General features: G+C 39.3%; 1 protein-coding gene across 10 annotated transcripts in view; it reads left to right on the top strand.

The window, feature by feature from the left end:
• The window catches only part of DMD (dystrophin), a 1,886,383-nt gene that overhangs the window by 1,865,500 nt on the left and 3,426 nt on the right, over window positions 1-17,457 (top strand). For 6 of the 10 annotated variants that reach the window (XM_074968560.1, XM_074968534.1, XM_074968525.1 and 3 more), the window contains one exon: window positions 4,241-4,333. In XM_074968560.1, the coding sequence (XP_074824661.1) occupies window positions 4,241-4,333 (93 nt within the window). Of the gene's footprint in view, window positions 1-4,240; window positions 4,334-12,311; window positions 12,344-17,457 lie in introns of all 10 variants that reach the window. The other 4 variants (XM_074968543.1, XM_074968602.1, XM_074968593.1 and 1 more) reach the window with 2 other exon arrangements.

The following is a 17,457-nucleotide window of genomic DNA, read 5'->3' as shown; positions in this document are numbered from 1 at the left end:
AAGCCGTTCAGATAACCTCTAAGCTAATAAATTTGATCGAATCTGATTTACACGGACACAGTCTTACTTATGACTAAGTGATTTTAAAAAATGATCAGCCATCTCACATGGTTAATTGATGTGATCTTATTTTAATGTATCATTGCTCAGATAAATAGAACTGAGTGAGAGGCCACTAACAAGGAACACCCACCTCGTAGCTTTTATAAATATATTTATGATGGTAAATCACAGATTGGTTGTGGAGAAAGGTTTATTCAGCAACAGTCTTCAATGAATAATGGTTGGTATTTTTGTTTTGGTAACATTTCTGCTGTAGTTTCCTGTCTGATAGATATTTATTACCCAATGTCATGGTTCCTGAGGTAACTGCACCTCGGACCCTTCATGGCCTCCTTGAGGACACGCCACTTAGGCTTCAGGCGTCTAGTCATCACCTTCCTCCGGACAGGATCCTGCAATCCACTTCTTCCAAAATGGAGATTAAGGCTGCAGTTTCCTGTAGTTCACTGTGATCACCTGAGCATAGCTGAGTTTAGTTCAGCACCTGCTACCCTGTTCTTTCCCAAGGGTTGTGACAGGGTTAACCAATGACCAGCCAGATTTCATAAAGCAAAGTATTATTTATTCAGAACAAAAGTATTACAGAGAAAACATATCTTGAAAAGAATCAGCTGGTTATATGCATATCTATCTTGCCAGGCAGTCATCAGCCTTTGACATGGAGACCCTGACAGGTTTCTACGGGGGTCTGTCTCTCCAGGTCACACCCAGTAACCAGGAATTACTTTTAAGTAAAGCAAAAAGAAAAGGAGTACTTGTGGCACCTTAGAGACTAACAAATTTATTTGAGCATAAGCTTTAGCAATGTATTCTTCAATAAGATGATTTAATTTGATGACCTCAAAGTACTAATAGCTTCACAAAAGAAACAATTTTAAGCCTATTGGAAATATTCTGAGTTGTACAGATAACTAATATGCAGTAAGCTGATTTTTCTTTTTTTAAAAAATGGGCGAATTTAATGTTTTCCTGTATCACACTGTAAAACATAATTTCATTCAGATGCAGAGGTGTGTGTGTGTGTGTTTATAGAACGTGTTGTCAGTCTTAAATTAAATGGAGGTGGCAAATTTACCCCCATATTGGACGACTTCTGCTACCTTGTGAGTGGTAATGCTACCATCATCATATGCATGACTGGGGCAACAAAATTGATTAGGTAGGGACTTCCTACAATAACCAGTGTGGAGTAATGTACCTTTGAGAGACTGTGTAGTGCTGAAGTGATCTTAAAGTTAAAACTAGGGGTGAGAGGAGAGTACAGTAATGAGCAAAGGCGGGGGGAGGGAGAGAAGTTATTACTGAAATTGCTTGTTTGCTTCTTACTTTAGTTACCCTGCACTATATACACAAATTTTTACAGACATACTAATATGGTTTATATTAGTGTCTGAAGAAATGAATTGTGATGAGCTTAATCATTTCATGGCCATTTAACTACTTCTTTCTATGTGTTTTCCCTTTTTGCATAAAATCTATTACTTAAAGATATGTAAAAACCAGAAAGTCAGCAGTTACCAGCCTTCTTATTAACAAATGTATAGATCTTTGTTGTGTCATTAGTTAGGCCAAACATACAGTAAATGGATTCTCATTGTGCATCCTGCTAAAGATGACGCCCATTTAAAATAATTTGTTAGACCTAAATTAGTTTTCTGAGACAAAAATGTAGGAGGACAGTAAGACGTTTAATTGATTTCAGTGTAATCATAATGAGACGTCACAGGGAAGCAGCATTCCAGTACCGTGGAACAAAGATCACATAGGATCTTTTTAGCTATGCTAATGTGCAGCACTTCTCACTGTTACAGTTTGTCATATGTTGCTCTCTAAGCCCAAAAGCTTGGAGGCAATAGGTCTGTCCACTTCAGAGTGCTGAAGGGGGGAATCCTCTATAGCCTAGATCAGAGTGTAGTTTTAAATCTTTGTCATGCAAAGAGTGTATTCCAAAGCTCTCTAAAGAACATTGAGTTTGGTAGTAGTCGTTTCTTACCATCTCCTTTTGGTAAGGAAGCCTTCTCTTGTGGGGAGTAGACTCTGCTACGGTTATTCAGGTCACTGTAATCTCAAGGTTCGATTACTGCAATGTGCTCTCCATGGAGCTACACTGTTAAAACATATGGAAAAGTCATGCAGCAACCTACTCACTAAGTAGTTTTGCAAACAAAGCACATTACGCCAGTGCTCCTTGATCTGCACTGGCTATCAGCTGATTCCTGGGTAAGTCTTAAGGTGTTGGTTTTGCCTTTCAAACTCCCCCAATCAGTATTGCAGCGCTTGGGCCATCTAAGGTTCTTGATCTAACAGTTTCCTCCTGAGTATGAGAGACACCTGGCGAGAAAATAGGTTTTGGTGAGGGGTACTTGGCTATGGGACTCGCTTCTCAATTTAGTGCACCATAGCGCAGACTTAGGGACCTTCAGAACACACTGTAAGAGCTAACTCTTCCCCCCATACCTTTTATGGGAATTGGGAGTGGATTGGACCTAGTGAAGGGGGTGAGGAAGGCTGGTTGGGGCAGTGTAGTTTGTATTAATGAAAGCAATACAGAGGAAGTCTTTTAGTTGTTGTTGGAGGCTGCTTGTATGATGTCCAGTTTCACTATTTTATTTAAATACAATTTAAACTATATTTAACCACAAGTTAAAAGTAAATTTTAGGCACTTAGCATTAAGATAGGAGCAGTGAATATGTTGTAAATAAACATATATTGACCTTTGGGGCATATACAGCTAAACTTGTATCTGTGCTTAACAATACCACTTTGGACATTAGTGCTTGTCCTTACTCAGGTGATTAATGTTAGCCAGAACACAGTAGGATTATTCCCTATTCTGTGAAAATATATATTTGGATCTTTAGGGCCAGATTCTGCCTTCTTTATCCAGGCTGATTCAAGTATTCAGCCTGAGTCGTGGCAAAATCTGGCTCTGAATTTCCACCTTGACATCCATCAGAGGCTGGAAAAGTGACTCTGGCTTTGTTAAGTTTTCAAAGGACAACACCTCTAATGGGGCAAAATTTTGTATGAAAATACTTCCTGCCGTAAGACTTGAATCCACAGCCTTCTGGTCCAAAGCGGAGATGCATACTAAGGCTGACAGAAGCAGTGCTATAAGCCTTGGATTTTGTTGTGTCCTTGTAGTAGAGATTTCACTGACATGGAGAATCAAAAATAGGGGGGAGGGTCGGTAGCATTAATATTCTTTAGGTGGCGTTGCTTTTTCAGGTCCAGTGAGGTAAGATGCCAGGTGTATTCTACACTAATAATAGAGGACTGTGCAATGGGACAAAGGCTCAAATAATTTTCAAAATGCTGATGCATCTCTGCTTGGGTTATTACAGATGGCAAAGCAGCTTTTGTGTCTTAATGGGGATTAGACAAATAAGAGAGAATCTCGCTCATAGAGAACCTCCAGGTGTATTCTCCTTTTAGAAACTCTGCTTTTTAAGCACTTTATTGCTATTAGGCTTCAGATTAAAAACTAAGCAAAATTACCCTTTCCTGTACAATTGGGCAGATGGCATTTGATTATTTGAAAATATAAAAATACCTGTAAAGATGAAATGTTCTGAACTTCCCAGTAAACTTCTGCCTTATAATCAGATTATAGGAATCATTCAAAGGGACATATGGATTTTGCTTTGTTTGAACTGTTTTTAAAATCTTTCACAGTCCAGTTGAGTGTTCCTGGAGCACCAATCTGATGCAATTAAACTGTCAGAAATATTAATGTTGATGCAGATTTACTCTGCTAGGCAAAGCATTCCTAACATGAAGCCAACAGCATCAGAGAGCTGCTCAAACAGCACTGCTCACAACAGCAAAAATTGGTACCAGTAATGGAATGAGGAAAACTGAAACAAGGACCGTAATTTATATGAACTCCCTCCTCTTAGCAGACATTTTCCCCAGATCAAGTAATCCTGGCATTCGTTTAATGAATTAAAGTTTAAGATGCAGATTTGCCTGATTTTACACAGCTTCATTAAAATGGAAAGCATATAACATCTGGTGACAAAATTAACCCTTAAAATTTAGACTGGATATTAGCCAGGAGGATTTATTTCAAGTGTACAGCCTCCATAAGGTACATGAAAGAAAAGTACCACAATGATATGTTTACCAGATGGTTTTGCAGTGACATAAATGCCGTGGTTTGGATTTGTTTTTAAGGCGAGGATGACCTGCTCAGCCCTCCCCAGGACACAAGCACAGGGTTGGAGGAGGTGATGGAACAGCTTAACAATTCCTTCCCAAGTACAAGAGGTAAGCTTCAGTAACCCAGAAGACTATATCCGCAGTTAAGAGGTGGTATACATTCCTTAAAGACCACACAATATAATATACAGTAGAACCTCAGAGTTATGAACGCCTCAGGAATGGAGGTTTTACGTAACTCCGAAATGTTCATAACTCTGAACCAAACATTATGGTTGTTCTTTCAAAAGTTTACAAGTGAACATTGACTTAATACAGCTTTGAAACCTTACTATGCAGAAGAAAAATGCTGCTTTCCCTTTATTTTTTAGTAGTTTACGTTTAACACAGTACTGTCCTGTATTTGCTTTCTCTTCTTCTCTGCTGCTGCCTGATTGCATACTTCTGGTTCCAAATGCGGTTTGTGGTTGACTGATCAGTTTGTAGCTCTGGTGTTCGTAACTCTGAAGTTCTGCTGTACAAGTACATGTGTATAAGTAGATGTGTGTGTGTGAGAGAGAGAGAAACTACTTCTGTCTCTCTATTTTTTTGCTCAAGATTATTCAGTTGGTTTTCTTTTAAGACTAGCAAAAAAGAAGCTATGTTGTATATAAGGGACATGACATAACCTCCACAAAATTCTAACCTAGCTTAGTGAGTGCCCTATTAACAATACACACTCTATATCTGTTTTTTCTTAGAATTTCCTCTTTTTCCTTTCCCTTGGTTCCTTTTTTCACAGTCCCTCTGTGGTTTTCAATCTGTCTGTTCTCTGCTGTATTTTTTTGACCTATGTTTCATTGTATTTTATTCTCTCTTCTTCTTTCTAAGAAGATTGCGAACCCAATAACATTAGAGTTGGAGTCAAAACTTTCGAACTCACGCTGTTCGAGTTCAAAGTGAGACAAAATAAGCTGGCTGCTAGTTTGTACAGAGTGTGTGTGTGTGTAGAAACAGCACCTCTTTCAATTTTCGTGTTTTTATTAAAGTTTGCTCCCTTTGTTTGCTGAAGATAAGCACACACATTATTTGAATTATGGTTTTTAAAGCTTTTTATTTAAGAAAAGGTCTTTTCAGAGCGAGAATAAAACATTCTGCTGCCAAGAGAATTGCTTGTATTCAGGATAGGAGATGGAATGATTGTTGGACAGTAGCTACAGTGGTTGACATTCACCTGCTGTGGAGAAGCCCCATAAGTCTTATATGCCACCCGAAGTCCCACTTTTGCCTTATTTTGTGGATGTACCTAGGCTTTGTGCACACCATTTGCACAGGGAGATGAATTTCACACCAAGTGCCTTCTCCAAAGGGTGATGTGCCTGCCTGTTCATCCCAAGCAATGACCTCTGCCATGCGAACCATAACCAATAACCCTCAATCGGGCCGCCACAAACAGTAGAAAGCGAAGGGAGGTTGGAGAATTGAATGGAAAAATGGATAATGGAAATCATATAGAAAAATCATATAGAAAAAATGTTATCCAAGAAAATCTGCTGCAAAATACTTTCACCTGAGTTGATCTCCTTAACATGGTGAACAGATGTGTGCACTATATCCATCCCCAGATTGCACCTATGATGTACCCACCATAAAGACAGAGAGCCTGTTAAAGACACTAGCTTCTAAATCCATGTTTAGGCACCTAAAAAGAGTGCCCGTATTTTCAAAGATGCTGGGGATCTGTAGCTCAGATTGATTTCCTTGGCATTTGTGAGTACTCAGCACTCCAAAAATATCTGTGTGTCCGACCTATTAATTTATGAGCCTAACCCAAGTTTTACCACTGCAGCCCTTGTTCATTGTAGCAAACTTCCTCATCAGAGTTGATGGCAATTGAAGAATAAAGTTCATTTTGAAAATACAGGCATGTTTGGAATACAGTGGTCACAATTCAAAAGTCAACAATTAATGTGTTGTTTAAGCTGCAGCAGTTATTTTCCTGTACTTAAAAAAGGAAATTACCACACTATTTCAGATTCCACTCTGTGCTGATGGAGAGTAAAAAGGGTTTTTAATTTTATTTTTTTTCCTATAAAATGTATACAAAACTTAATTAATAAAGCTGACAGTATATAAATGCTGTACAGAACCTATTGCAAGCAGCGATGTGCTGTAATTTGTAGTATATTAATTAGTGTTTTAGTAAACAAAACATTTTCCTGTATGACACAACCTGCAGACATATCTCCCCTGCTACAATGACTAACGCTCCCCACAAAACACCTTTCAAAATCCATGGATCATAGAATATCAGGGTTGAAAGGGACCTCAGGAGGTCATCTAGTCCAACCCCCTGCTCAAAGCAGGACCAATCCCCACTATTTGCCCCAGATCCCTAAATGGCCCCCTCAAGGATTGAACTCACAATCCTGGCCAATGCTCAAACCACTGAGCTATCCCTCCCCCACATGCCTATCACAACATGTGGTACACAGGCCCATGAATTCTGTCTTTTTGTCTTATCACTGCAGAGGTGTTAACAGTCCACTCTACCTTGAATGGTCCTTTACAATATGTTCCAACTACTTATGCTAAACAATCCCTTCCACCTTGCATTTTGCTGTAACCCACGGGTGTACCTTTCTCACACCTGAGGAAGAGCGCTGTGTGACTCAAAAGCTTGTGTGTCCCTGTCACCAACAGAAGTTGGTCCAATAAAAGATATTACCTCATCCACCTTGTCAGTCTAGGAATACATTAATTTTCTTAACACAAAGGAGGGGGCAAATTTATGTAGTGGGTTGCATGGAGGTATCAGTTAAAATCATGGGTGAAGTTTAAAAATGGAAAATTTAGTCTAAATATCAGGAAAAGTGTCCTAAGAATGAGCTCCTATGAGGCTCTGAAATAACTTCCCAACAGAAAGATTGTATTTGTGACTTCCAAAACAGAAATTTAAATGATAAAATGTATAACGGACAAATCCCCTGGCAGGGAGTTGGGCTGGTGATTTAATATGACTTTTCCATCTCTAACTTCTATGATTGTGAGCAGGTGTATTAAAAAGAGCATCAGAACTTGGTAGCATTTATTTTGAATAAATTTTAGCACCTTTGTTGTAAAGGAAGTCTTGCAACATGTAGAAAACTAAGCATACAATCATAGAAATGGAGAGCTGGAAGGGTGCCATGGTTGGAAGGGACCCTGAGAAGTCATCAAATCCAGCCCCTTGTGCTGTGGCGGCACCAAGTAAACCTAGATCATCCCTGACAGATATTTGTCCAACTTGTTTTTAAAAACCTTCAATGATGGCGATTCTGCAACCTTCCTTGGAAGCCTGTTCCAGAGCTTAACTACCCTTGTAGTTAGAGAGTTTTTCTTAATATCTAATCTGAATCTCCCTTGCCGCAGATTAAGCCCATTACTTCTTGTCCTTCCTTCAGTGGACATGGAGAAGAGTTGATTACCATCCACTTTATAAAAGCCCATAACATATTTCTAGACTGTTATCAGGTCCCCCCATAGTCATCTTTTCTCAAGATTAATGTATGTCCCGTTTTTGTTTTAAATCTTGCCTTACTTACAGGTCAGGTTTTCTAAACCTTTTATCATTTTTGTTGCTCTGCTCTGGACTCTCTCCAGTTTGTCCACATCTTTCTTAAAGTGTGGCACCCAAAATTGGACAGACTACTCCAGCTGAGGCCTCACCAGTGCCAAGTAGAATGGGACAATGACATGTCTGTTAATTCACCCCAGAATATTAGCCTTGTTTGCAGCTGTATCACATTGTTGACTCGTATTCAGTTTGTGATCCACTATAACCCCCAAATCCTTTTCACCAGAATTATCACCTAGCCAGTCATTTCCCATTTTGTTGTTGTGCACTTGATTTTTCCTTCCTAAGTGAAGCACTTTGCAATTGTCTTTACTGAATTTCATCTTGTTGAATTCAGATCAATTGTCAAATTTTTCACGGTCATTTTGAATTCTAATCATGTTGTCCCAAGCGCTTGTAACCCCTCCCGGCTTGGTGTCGTCTGCAGATTTTATAAGCATATCTCCATTCCATTATCCAAGTTATTAATGAAAATATTGAATAGTGATGGACACAGGACTGACCTTTGCAGAAGGTATCCCACATGATATGCCTTCTCAGTCGGTGAACCATTGTTAACTATTCTTTCAGTACAGTCTTTCAACCAATTGTACACCCACATTATAATGTTTTCATCTAGACCACATTTCCCTAGTGTGTTCATGAGAGTGTCATGTGGGACTGTGGTCAAAAGCCTTGCTAAAACCAAGATATTTCACATCTACTGTTTCCCCTGTATCCACTGAGCCAGTAACCTTGTCCAAGAAGGATATTAGGTTGGTTTGGCATGATTTGTTCTTGACAAATCCATGCTGACAATTCCTTATAACCTTATTATTCTCCTGGTGCTTACAAATGGATTGTTTAATAATTTGTTCCACCTTCAGATTTGTTACCAATTCTTCTCTGTTGGTCATAATGAAGTCTAAAATAACTGTCCCTCTGGTTACTTCCTCCGCTTTCTGAAACAAAAAATTGTCCCCAGTACACTGAGAATTTATTGGAAATTTTGTGTTTTGCTACATTACATTTCTAACAGATGCCTGGGTAGTTTAAAGTCTCCCATTATTAGCAGGACTTGTGTTCTGGATATTTCTGTCTCATAGCTCAGGTCTCAATAAGTAGATCTTGGGAAAAATAGGTGATGTCCCTGTATAGTTTTTTATAACTTTTTCTTTCTTAATTTAACCTTTCAGCAGCTTTTAAACAGTACAGAAAGAACTCTGTGCTCCTTGAAGAGCCAAAGGTTGGTGCTAAAAACAGTTTAATATCTGCAGGGGGAATTTCTGCTGAGTACCTGATGATTGCTGTCCTTAAGGAATTTTCCTTTCCTTTTAATCTGAGGTTTCCCATCCATGTTCCCATTGCTGTGCTGCTCACAGCAAATTCACAGCTGCTGCAGCTGCCTCAGACAGCTGCTATGCTAACTCAAAACAGATGTCAAAGCCAGAGGTCTGACATTTAGAGGAAATGTACTATTAAATACCACCTCAGTGGTTTATTTAGCTGTGCTAGATAATGGGCCACAGAGGAAAATGTTTTTCACACTATACTTGTGCACAAATTACACAGTCTTCAAGGAGTTTATTTACACTAGATAGAGATCTTGGCTTTATAAAGAAGCAGCAGCAATATGCGATTTTAAAAAATAAGGGCCAAGTTCAGTCCTCTGTTTAGCAGATGAAACTCCACTGAAGTCAGTAGAACTGCATCTACTTAAAACAAAATCTCATTGTGAGCCACAATGTATTTTTTGTAGCTAAGGTTTGCAAATGCTGCTTATGAATGAACCATAAAAGAACATTCTTCTGAGCCCACTGAACTCAGTGGCAGAGTTTCTGTGGACTTCAATGGTGCACAGTCAGGGGCTTAGATGGTAAGGTGAAAAGAGTCATATAAGTACTTAGAAGAACATAAACCCAGTTGTAAATTACAATGATTTTTGGGGGTCAAAATTCAGCATTATTAATTTGTCAAGATACCATTTAATAAAAAAGCCTAGCATGGCTTACTTAGAAGAATTATGGTGAGCTCAGGGCAATAAATCAAAAATGGATTTATCATTTGCAAGTCTGCTTTTATTTTTTTATCCCACTTTTATGTACACACACACACTCTTTCAGCAGTGCATTAGCTATGCTTGAATACTGATAAGTTGTGCAGCTAAATCCCTACTTCCAGCACTGAAAATGTATCCTATAATTGTTTGTATTTTGTCCGCAAAAAACTGGCATCATTGTTCAAACTCTCCTTTCCACGTTTTACAGAATCAGTGGAAGAACTCTCTCAGCCACCATAAACAATGAATCTCACAGCTAGCTCAGATCAGGAAAGGGGTGCTTCTGCCCACTCCAGCCAGCATCCAGGAAGATGCCAGGTGCTGAACCTTCCCTATGACACCTGTGGTTCAGTTAGCCCCAGGGAGCGAGATTCCTGAGGTCTTTCCAATACTTGAATCCCTGATGGTGGCACAGTGCAGTACTGGCCGAGCCTCTGTCACTGTTTCTTCTGTGGGACCTGAGGTTGCTTTCCACCTTTTGAATACATAATCAGGCCATGATGAAATTGCTTGAGAATATATTAATGAATTTCACATGAAGTGCAAAAAGGTGTTCTCTGGATATTAATACTGTTTGAAAACATTTTTCAAGGCAAGAATTTTACTTTATTTTATTTTGGAGGTGGGATGGGGAAAGTGTCTTAAACTATGGTAAGCCAATAACTTGCCTTGTTGCACATAAAAATGTAAATCTGCACTATAAGACTATTAGTTACAAACTCAGCTTAACATAATTCTTAACAAAATTCTTTCTCCCTTTATTTTTGAAAACAAAGTGTGTACCCGTTAGTTTTTAGAATGACTGCTGAGAAGACAGACTAGAATTTGGCATGCTATTTGGGAGTGATCTGAGTTTTACTGTTTCTCAGAAAATGTCCAGAAGAATCCAAGCTTATGTCATTAAGGGTGCTGTTGTTTTATTTTACTTTTTGACTTTTTCCCTTTTATTCTTTAGGTGACACAATTAATATTTTAGGCTTCAGTCCGGCAAAGACCCCATTTATGTGCTTAATTTTACACCCTCGAGTAGTCCTATTGACTTCAGTGGGACTAAACACAGTCCATAAAGTTAAACACATGCATTAGGCCTGGTCTACACTGAGGGGGGGGATGAGAGGGGGGAATCTATCTAAGTTACGCAACTTCAGCTACGTGAATAACGTAGCTGAAATTGACGTACTTAGATCTATTCACCATGGTGTCTTCACTGCGGTGAGTCGACTGCTGATGCTCCCCCGTCGACTCCGCCTGCACCTCTCGCCCTGGTGGAGTACCAGAGTCGACTGGAGAGAGCTCGGGGGTCGATTTATCACGTCTAGGACGCGATAAATCGACCCCTGCTGGATCGATGGCTGCCCGCCGATCTGGCGGGTAGTATAGACATACCCTAAGTCTTTGCAAGTTTTAGCTTGTAAGTGGTTTGGGGGCCCATACCTTCATGTATGATTTTACATGGCACGACTGGGGCCCTGGTTGTGACTGATGCCTCTGGAATTTACTGCAACAACAACATAGCAGTGATAATGTAAAGAGTTGAACAGTTCGTCACGTACATATTTTATTGACAGAAGTTGTGTGGTTGAGAAGGACAGGGTGCCACATATTGATGGAGAGCTTGAGTGTCATTTAAGGGAACTTTGTCCCTGCAAAAATATATACCAAGGCCTGTGAACAAGATCTTTGATCCCCTGAGTAAAGGGCAGTCACGCAAGTTAAAGTCACACCTAATTTCTCTGATATTTCATTACATTCTAAAGTCTATAAGAAACCTGCTTGATTCTTGATCAGTTCCTAAACTCTTTTTCCTTCATCTCCATTTGAAAAAGTTCACCTTTCCTTCCCTTTCTTGCCACCCAGCCTCTTTGTAAGCTTCCCAAAATGCACACCAATGTCTTGATGTTACACAAAATATTCATCCTTTAACATGTGTACAAGAATGCATTAGAGTGGCAATCGGATAGCTTTATACTTTAGGTGCAAAAGTAGGATATTCAGAGCAGAATAAACTCCATAATGTCCGAGTGCATTAATTATGAAGTCAGAGAGAGAAGATTTTAGCATGAATGTTGGCTAGTAGGAATACTTGAAATCAATATAATCATACTGCTCACTTAAAAAATGGATTTAGAACATCACTGCCTTCCTCTCCTCAGTGAAAGGTTTTATTTGGTTGATTTCAGTAGACTTCATAACTACTTCTATACTTGACTATGTTAAAAGCAATAAGGAAGGATTTTTATATTTACTCTTGATTTGATCAACACTCAACTGCCAGTGGTGTTAAAAGCACTATAGTCCTTCACTTTATTAAAAAAAATTAGATTTATTATTATATTATGCCTGTATTAAATTCCCAAGTGGAGGCTGAAGAGTCTTTGTCAGTATAAACTACTATTGATTTATTTGTGGTTTTGTTTTTCTTTCCTTTCTGCTACCTTTGTCTGTTACTAAAGGAAGAAATGCCCCTGGAAAGCCAGTAAGAGAGGTTAGTGAGATTCAGGCTCACTGTGACAAACAGAAGCCATGGCATCTTGCTCTCTGTGTCTGGCATTTGTGTGGCAGCTGTTTAGCTTATTTGGTTTTATTTTGTTTTGTTTTGTTTTCCTGAGTGCATGCCATAAGCCTGCTCTAATATACAATGCCTCTCAACTTTCAATGGGGAAAATGTTAGAACAGGAGTGTGCCTCAATTCCACGCCCCACAAAGATGGAAACTCAGGGGATGACAGAAGATGAGACTATATTAAAATAAAGTCGTTATGTGACACACGTGGTCAGAAGTCATAATCTGTCATTGGCCTGTTCCTGTACATAAGAAGAATTGTTTTATAGATATTTCTAGAATCAAGGTAAATAGGTTTTTCTTTTCGAATACTGAAGGTTGAGAGGTATGAAAAACGCACACTTTTTTTTTTTAATTTGCAAATTCAGTTTTGCACAATAAGGAATGCTGCTAACATCCACCAACTTCACAGTGCTGCATTCAATTATATAAAGGTATTTGCTGTGTGCTTTAGAAATGATCGGTTTGATGAAAAAATGGCTTTCTGACGTTTAAGAATTCGTATTTCTCTGCCTATTACTTGAGTGAAAATGTTTTGTGCTGTGTTGTCATATTACCTTTTTCAGTATTTCTAGGGAACTTTTTTTATTGTTAAGCTATTCCTTCAAACATTATACCCGTAGGAGTGCAAAGTTGAAATGCCCAATGAAATGGTTATGAAAGAGCTTCTGAATATTTTATATCTTAGTGGAATCACAGATAGCTGTGAAATGAACTTGCAGAAATTATGCACGGAAGGTGCTTAGAATGAATGAATCAGGAATTAGAAAGGTGGCCAAACTCTGGGATGTACTCTACCTGCAATGGGGAGAGCCTGATAGAGCCATACTCAGACTGTCTGCACTGGGGCTGGCGTGGGGGAGGGAGGTTAGCCACCAGTGTAGCTACACTACTGTGGCTGACCGTGCTACACTGGCGCAAATGGTGACTTGCACTCGCACAGTCTTCCCTGGGGTGAGCTGCACGTGTACAGCCATTTGCACTGGACAGCTATATTGGTGACTAAACACTTCACTGTAGATCAGCCTTTCCTCAAGGGAGATATCTGGTGCTTGCTTAGTAACTTGTTCATCAATGGAGTATCTGACACTTCATCAAGCAGATTGCACCTGTTTAAAAATTCTATGAAAATGATTTGGTATTCAATTCTGCTAATTAATGGCCCTTAAGAACTGATGATTAGGCTCCATTTGAGCAGAACAGGCCCTTGATGCTGATTTTCGTTGTCTTTGTTTATATTTCCATACATCATTTAAAAAAGACAAAATGCAGCGCGTGTGTGTGTGTGAGAAATAGCCTTTAAAAAAAACTGCCACTGCCCTGGCTTTAGAGAGTGTGCGATTCCTAAATACTGAAAATCCACTGGCCTAATCCGACAAAGTACTGAGCACCTCCAAGGAAATGTTCAGCACCCTCAACTCTTGTTTCAACTCAGCGGAAGTTAAGGGTGCTCAGCAATTTGCAGGATTGAGAGCTAGCTTCTCTTATTCAGACCACATATACATGAAGTCTGCATGCTAAAAAATATTTCTCTGTCTAGTTATAGTGTAGCTTAAGGTTTACATGTCAGTCAGTTTGTGTGAAGCCAGACTGCAATTAAAACACAAGTAGATTGTGTTCCTCTTACTCATGTTAAGTAGTGCCTTATTCTGTGAGTAGTCCCGTTGATTTAAAAAAGCTACTCAATCTGACTAAGGCTGTCAGAATCTGACCCACCAACAGGGAGGATTGTTCATGGGTTGTGGCATGGGGGGCGGGGCAGGGGGTGTTAGACATTTGCACTGCCAAAATACAGACACTATTGTGTTGGGTTTTTTTAATTTACTTTCTGGCCTGTCTTTAGAGTGTGAACACTGCACTTTTATTTCTGTAACAAGCTGCAGTGCAAGATTGATATTCAATTACTTTGTCCTCCCCTGGGGCCTTAATTCCAATACAGCCTCTAAAGCAGATACGGTACATATCATGCTGTATGTGACTAGAAATGATGCAGTTAGTGTCTACAGAAATATACTGTTGTCCTGCTTTCAAGGCAAATACACATGTATTATTGTTCACTCCATTTGTACAAGACTAGGTTAAATTAACACTTTCCATGTCTCTTTTTCCTCTGTAACATTTTGAAGCTCATTGTGATGTTTTTAAACAATGTTGTTTCATCCTTGCAGAGCCACTAGCACTGAGAAACTTTTTTGTCTTTAATGTGATGTTACAAAAAAAAATGAAAGTGGAATTAATGACGTCTTTGACAGCTCAGTTATATTAAAAATAATAATAATCCTGTGTGAGACCCTGGTTTAGACTGTTCTGTTTTCATTTATTAAATGTTTTTTGGGCCAGCATTTTTCCCCCTTTTTTCCTGCATCTTAATAAGGAATACAGAAATGTTGTTTTCAGGTGCTTCCAGGAAACAAGAACACAACAGAAGTGTAACAACAACAGTCCTCCTGGTATAGGCATTATAGAAGATGACATACACACACACATGTAGTGCACATGTGGCCAGGAAAGCCATGCTTGTATTGTTCTCAAATCCCTCTGGTCTTGAGAGAATAAACACCCCGACGAGTACAGCAAGGGCTACCCCCACCCTTCCCCCACGAACAAGGGGACACTGAGAGTGAGAGGATCTGGAAGAATGAGCTGTAGTGATGCAGAAAAAATATGCAGTAACTTATTCCCCCATCCCGAACAAGTGAGGGCAGGGGACAGTCTCTGCTTGCTGGGCAGTGACAGGCCCTCCTTTGCACAGGGCAGATTGTACATTTGCAGGCTACTCCTCTGTAAAGTGACTTTTTATTGTTCTTGTAGATGTTGCTAATCTCCACCCACAGAAATCACATCACTAATTCTAATGTACTTTCAGGGCTAATATACCATATGAGCAAGTGGGGGGCGGGGACCACAGGGAGATCAAACACTGAAACTTAGCATAATGGAGTGGCCGCAACAAAAAATGTCATGATCTACCATACTGGAGAAAGTTTTTGTTGTTGCCATTTATATGGGATGACCTACATAACTTGCTCTTGGCTCCAAACACATGGGAGTAGTTGTGATAATCCCAAAAGTACAGCAGCAGCAATTTAAAGGCAGAATTATTGCACTATTGTTATACTATTTGGATATAATAATAGAATACAAGGTGGCGTCTGGATGCAAAAAGGTTTTATTGGCCCTCATTTTGGATGCTTGCATAACTCATTCATTATGCTAAGTTTTATGTTTGCTTATGTCACAGTTTGGAAAATATTTTCTTATTAATTTTTATTAATGTTATTGTTGCTCATCCTCTGCCTGTAAAATCAGTTACCAGTCGCGTTAGTTATCAGAGTTCTGAATGACAGAAAAAATAGCATGAACACATATTAAACATTTCTAAAAAGGATCTAAAATAGCTTTCCATAAATCCAGGGAATGGGGATTTTTAAGGTCGGATATCTTGGTCTGCCAAGGCTAGAAATGAATGATGTTCTATCACTTGAAAAACTGGAATCCCAGAATTGTTTCTAGCAGTAGCAGATCACAAGATAGCTGAGTGTGACTCTGGGATCACGGACAGTTTTAATATTGCCACTCATTGATGTTTGGCCATTATAATTTTCGGCCCCTGCTTTTTTCCTGAGTCCATGGTTTGGGAGCAATAGATGTGGGTGAAGAAATAATTTTGTGGTAGGTGCTTTAAAGACTAAAGTAGAGGCTGTTTGAAAGTAGCTTGCAGGACTGAAGTGTTCAGTGGACTATTTCAGATTATGCAGGTCAATCCAAATGTATGCCAATAAAACCTTTCTACCATGCCATACATACACATATAAATGTGTCAGAAAGGCGGAGCACATAGTGACAGCTACCATTCTTTTTATGTAAGCACCTTCATTTCAAAAGGTGTGTTTTACTCATTTTTTACTTACTCAGACTTTCACTTTTTAGGCTGAATTTCTGCTGAAAGCTGCCTCTTAATACCAATTATCAATTATGTGAGCCAGCTAATCCCACTTTTTGTTGGTTCTAAAGTTTGTATTTTGCCATCCGCAGCATAGAGCAGCATCCTTTGGTCTTTTTCACGAGAGAAAGAGAGAGAGACTGAACACGGAAAGGAGGGTGAATTGTTCATTTTATCCTGACTCTTTACATCTTGCGGGATTGCTCACTACTTCATTCTCTCTCATGCTTTATCTAATTTCAGTAAAAATCACCAATGAGAATACATTTAACATTCTCTTCCTAACTGCCATTGTGAACATCCCAAAGCCGCAGCATTGGTAGAATCTGCTCAGGAGTCCCAGGATGGCAATGTAGCTGAGGTATCGTAGGTTAGGATAGAGGCACATTGCTGGAATTGTGTGGGGAAGTTTACATAAATACTTGGCTGTGTTATGATTGGTTCAAGCAAGTGATATTAGCCCCTCACGTTTATGAGCATGGAACTCATTCCTTTACACAATAAATTAATTTAAAATTTAGATGATTTACTTTAAAGTTTCTGTCCCACACGTTTTAATTAATTCAGCTCTATCATCTTGGTACCGCAGAAATGTCAACCGTGCATGATTATTTATATACTGTAATATTTAGGCACAACAGTTTAAGGAAAGAGTCTGATCTTAACTCCTAGTATCCTTGTCTTTGTGAGTTAGATTTATTCCTCTTGTGTGGGGAAGTGCAAAATGTATCCCCTGTGTCAGGAGAGGCAGCTGCATCAGTGGGGAAATTCACCCAGAGGGTAGGAAGCTTTGTTGATGGGACCAGGATGATGTGAGGTGTTGAGTGTCCTGGTCCTATCCTATCCTCGACTGACTCCTCGCACTTTGCGGACTGGGCCAAGCAACTCTGGGTGCTCCTGTGTTCCACATGCTGTTGTAACTCTCTTCTCTGAACAGACGTTCCGCCACCAAAGTTCTCGGGGACTCAGACTCTTCATGCTATTTCAGCATATCTTTGTAAGGTTTTAATATAGAGTAGTAACTAGTTATTGGTTAATAAAAAGTTAAAATGCCATGAAAGTAGCTCTAGTAATGACATAAACCATCTGAGATG

This window comes from Natator depressus, chromosome 1 (assembly GCF_965152275.1).
Source record: "Natator depressus isolate rNatDep1 chromosome 1, rNatDep2.hap1, whole genome shotgun sequence".
NCBI classification, from domain to species: Eukaryota; Metazoa; Chordata; order Testudines; family Cheloniidae; genus Natator; species Natator depressus.
This window is presented reverse-complemented; position numbering and strand designations above follow the sequence as displayed.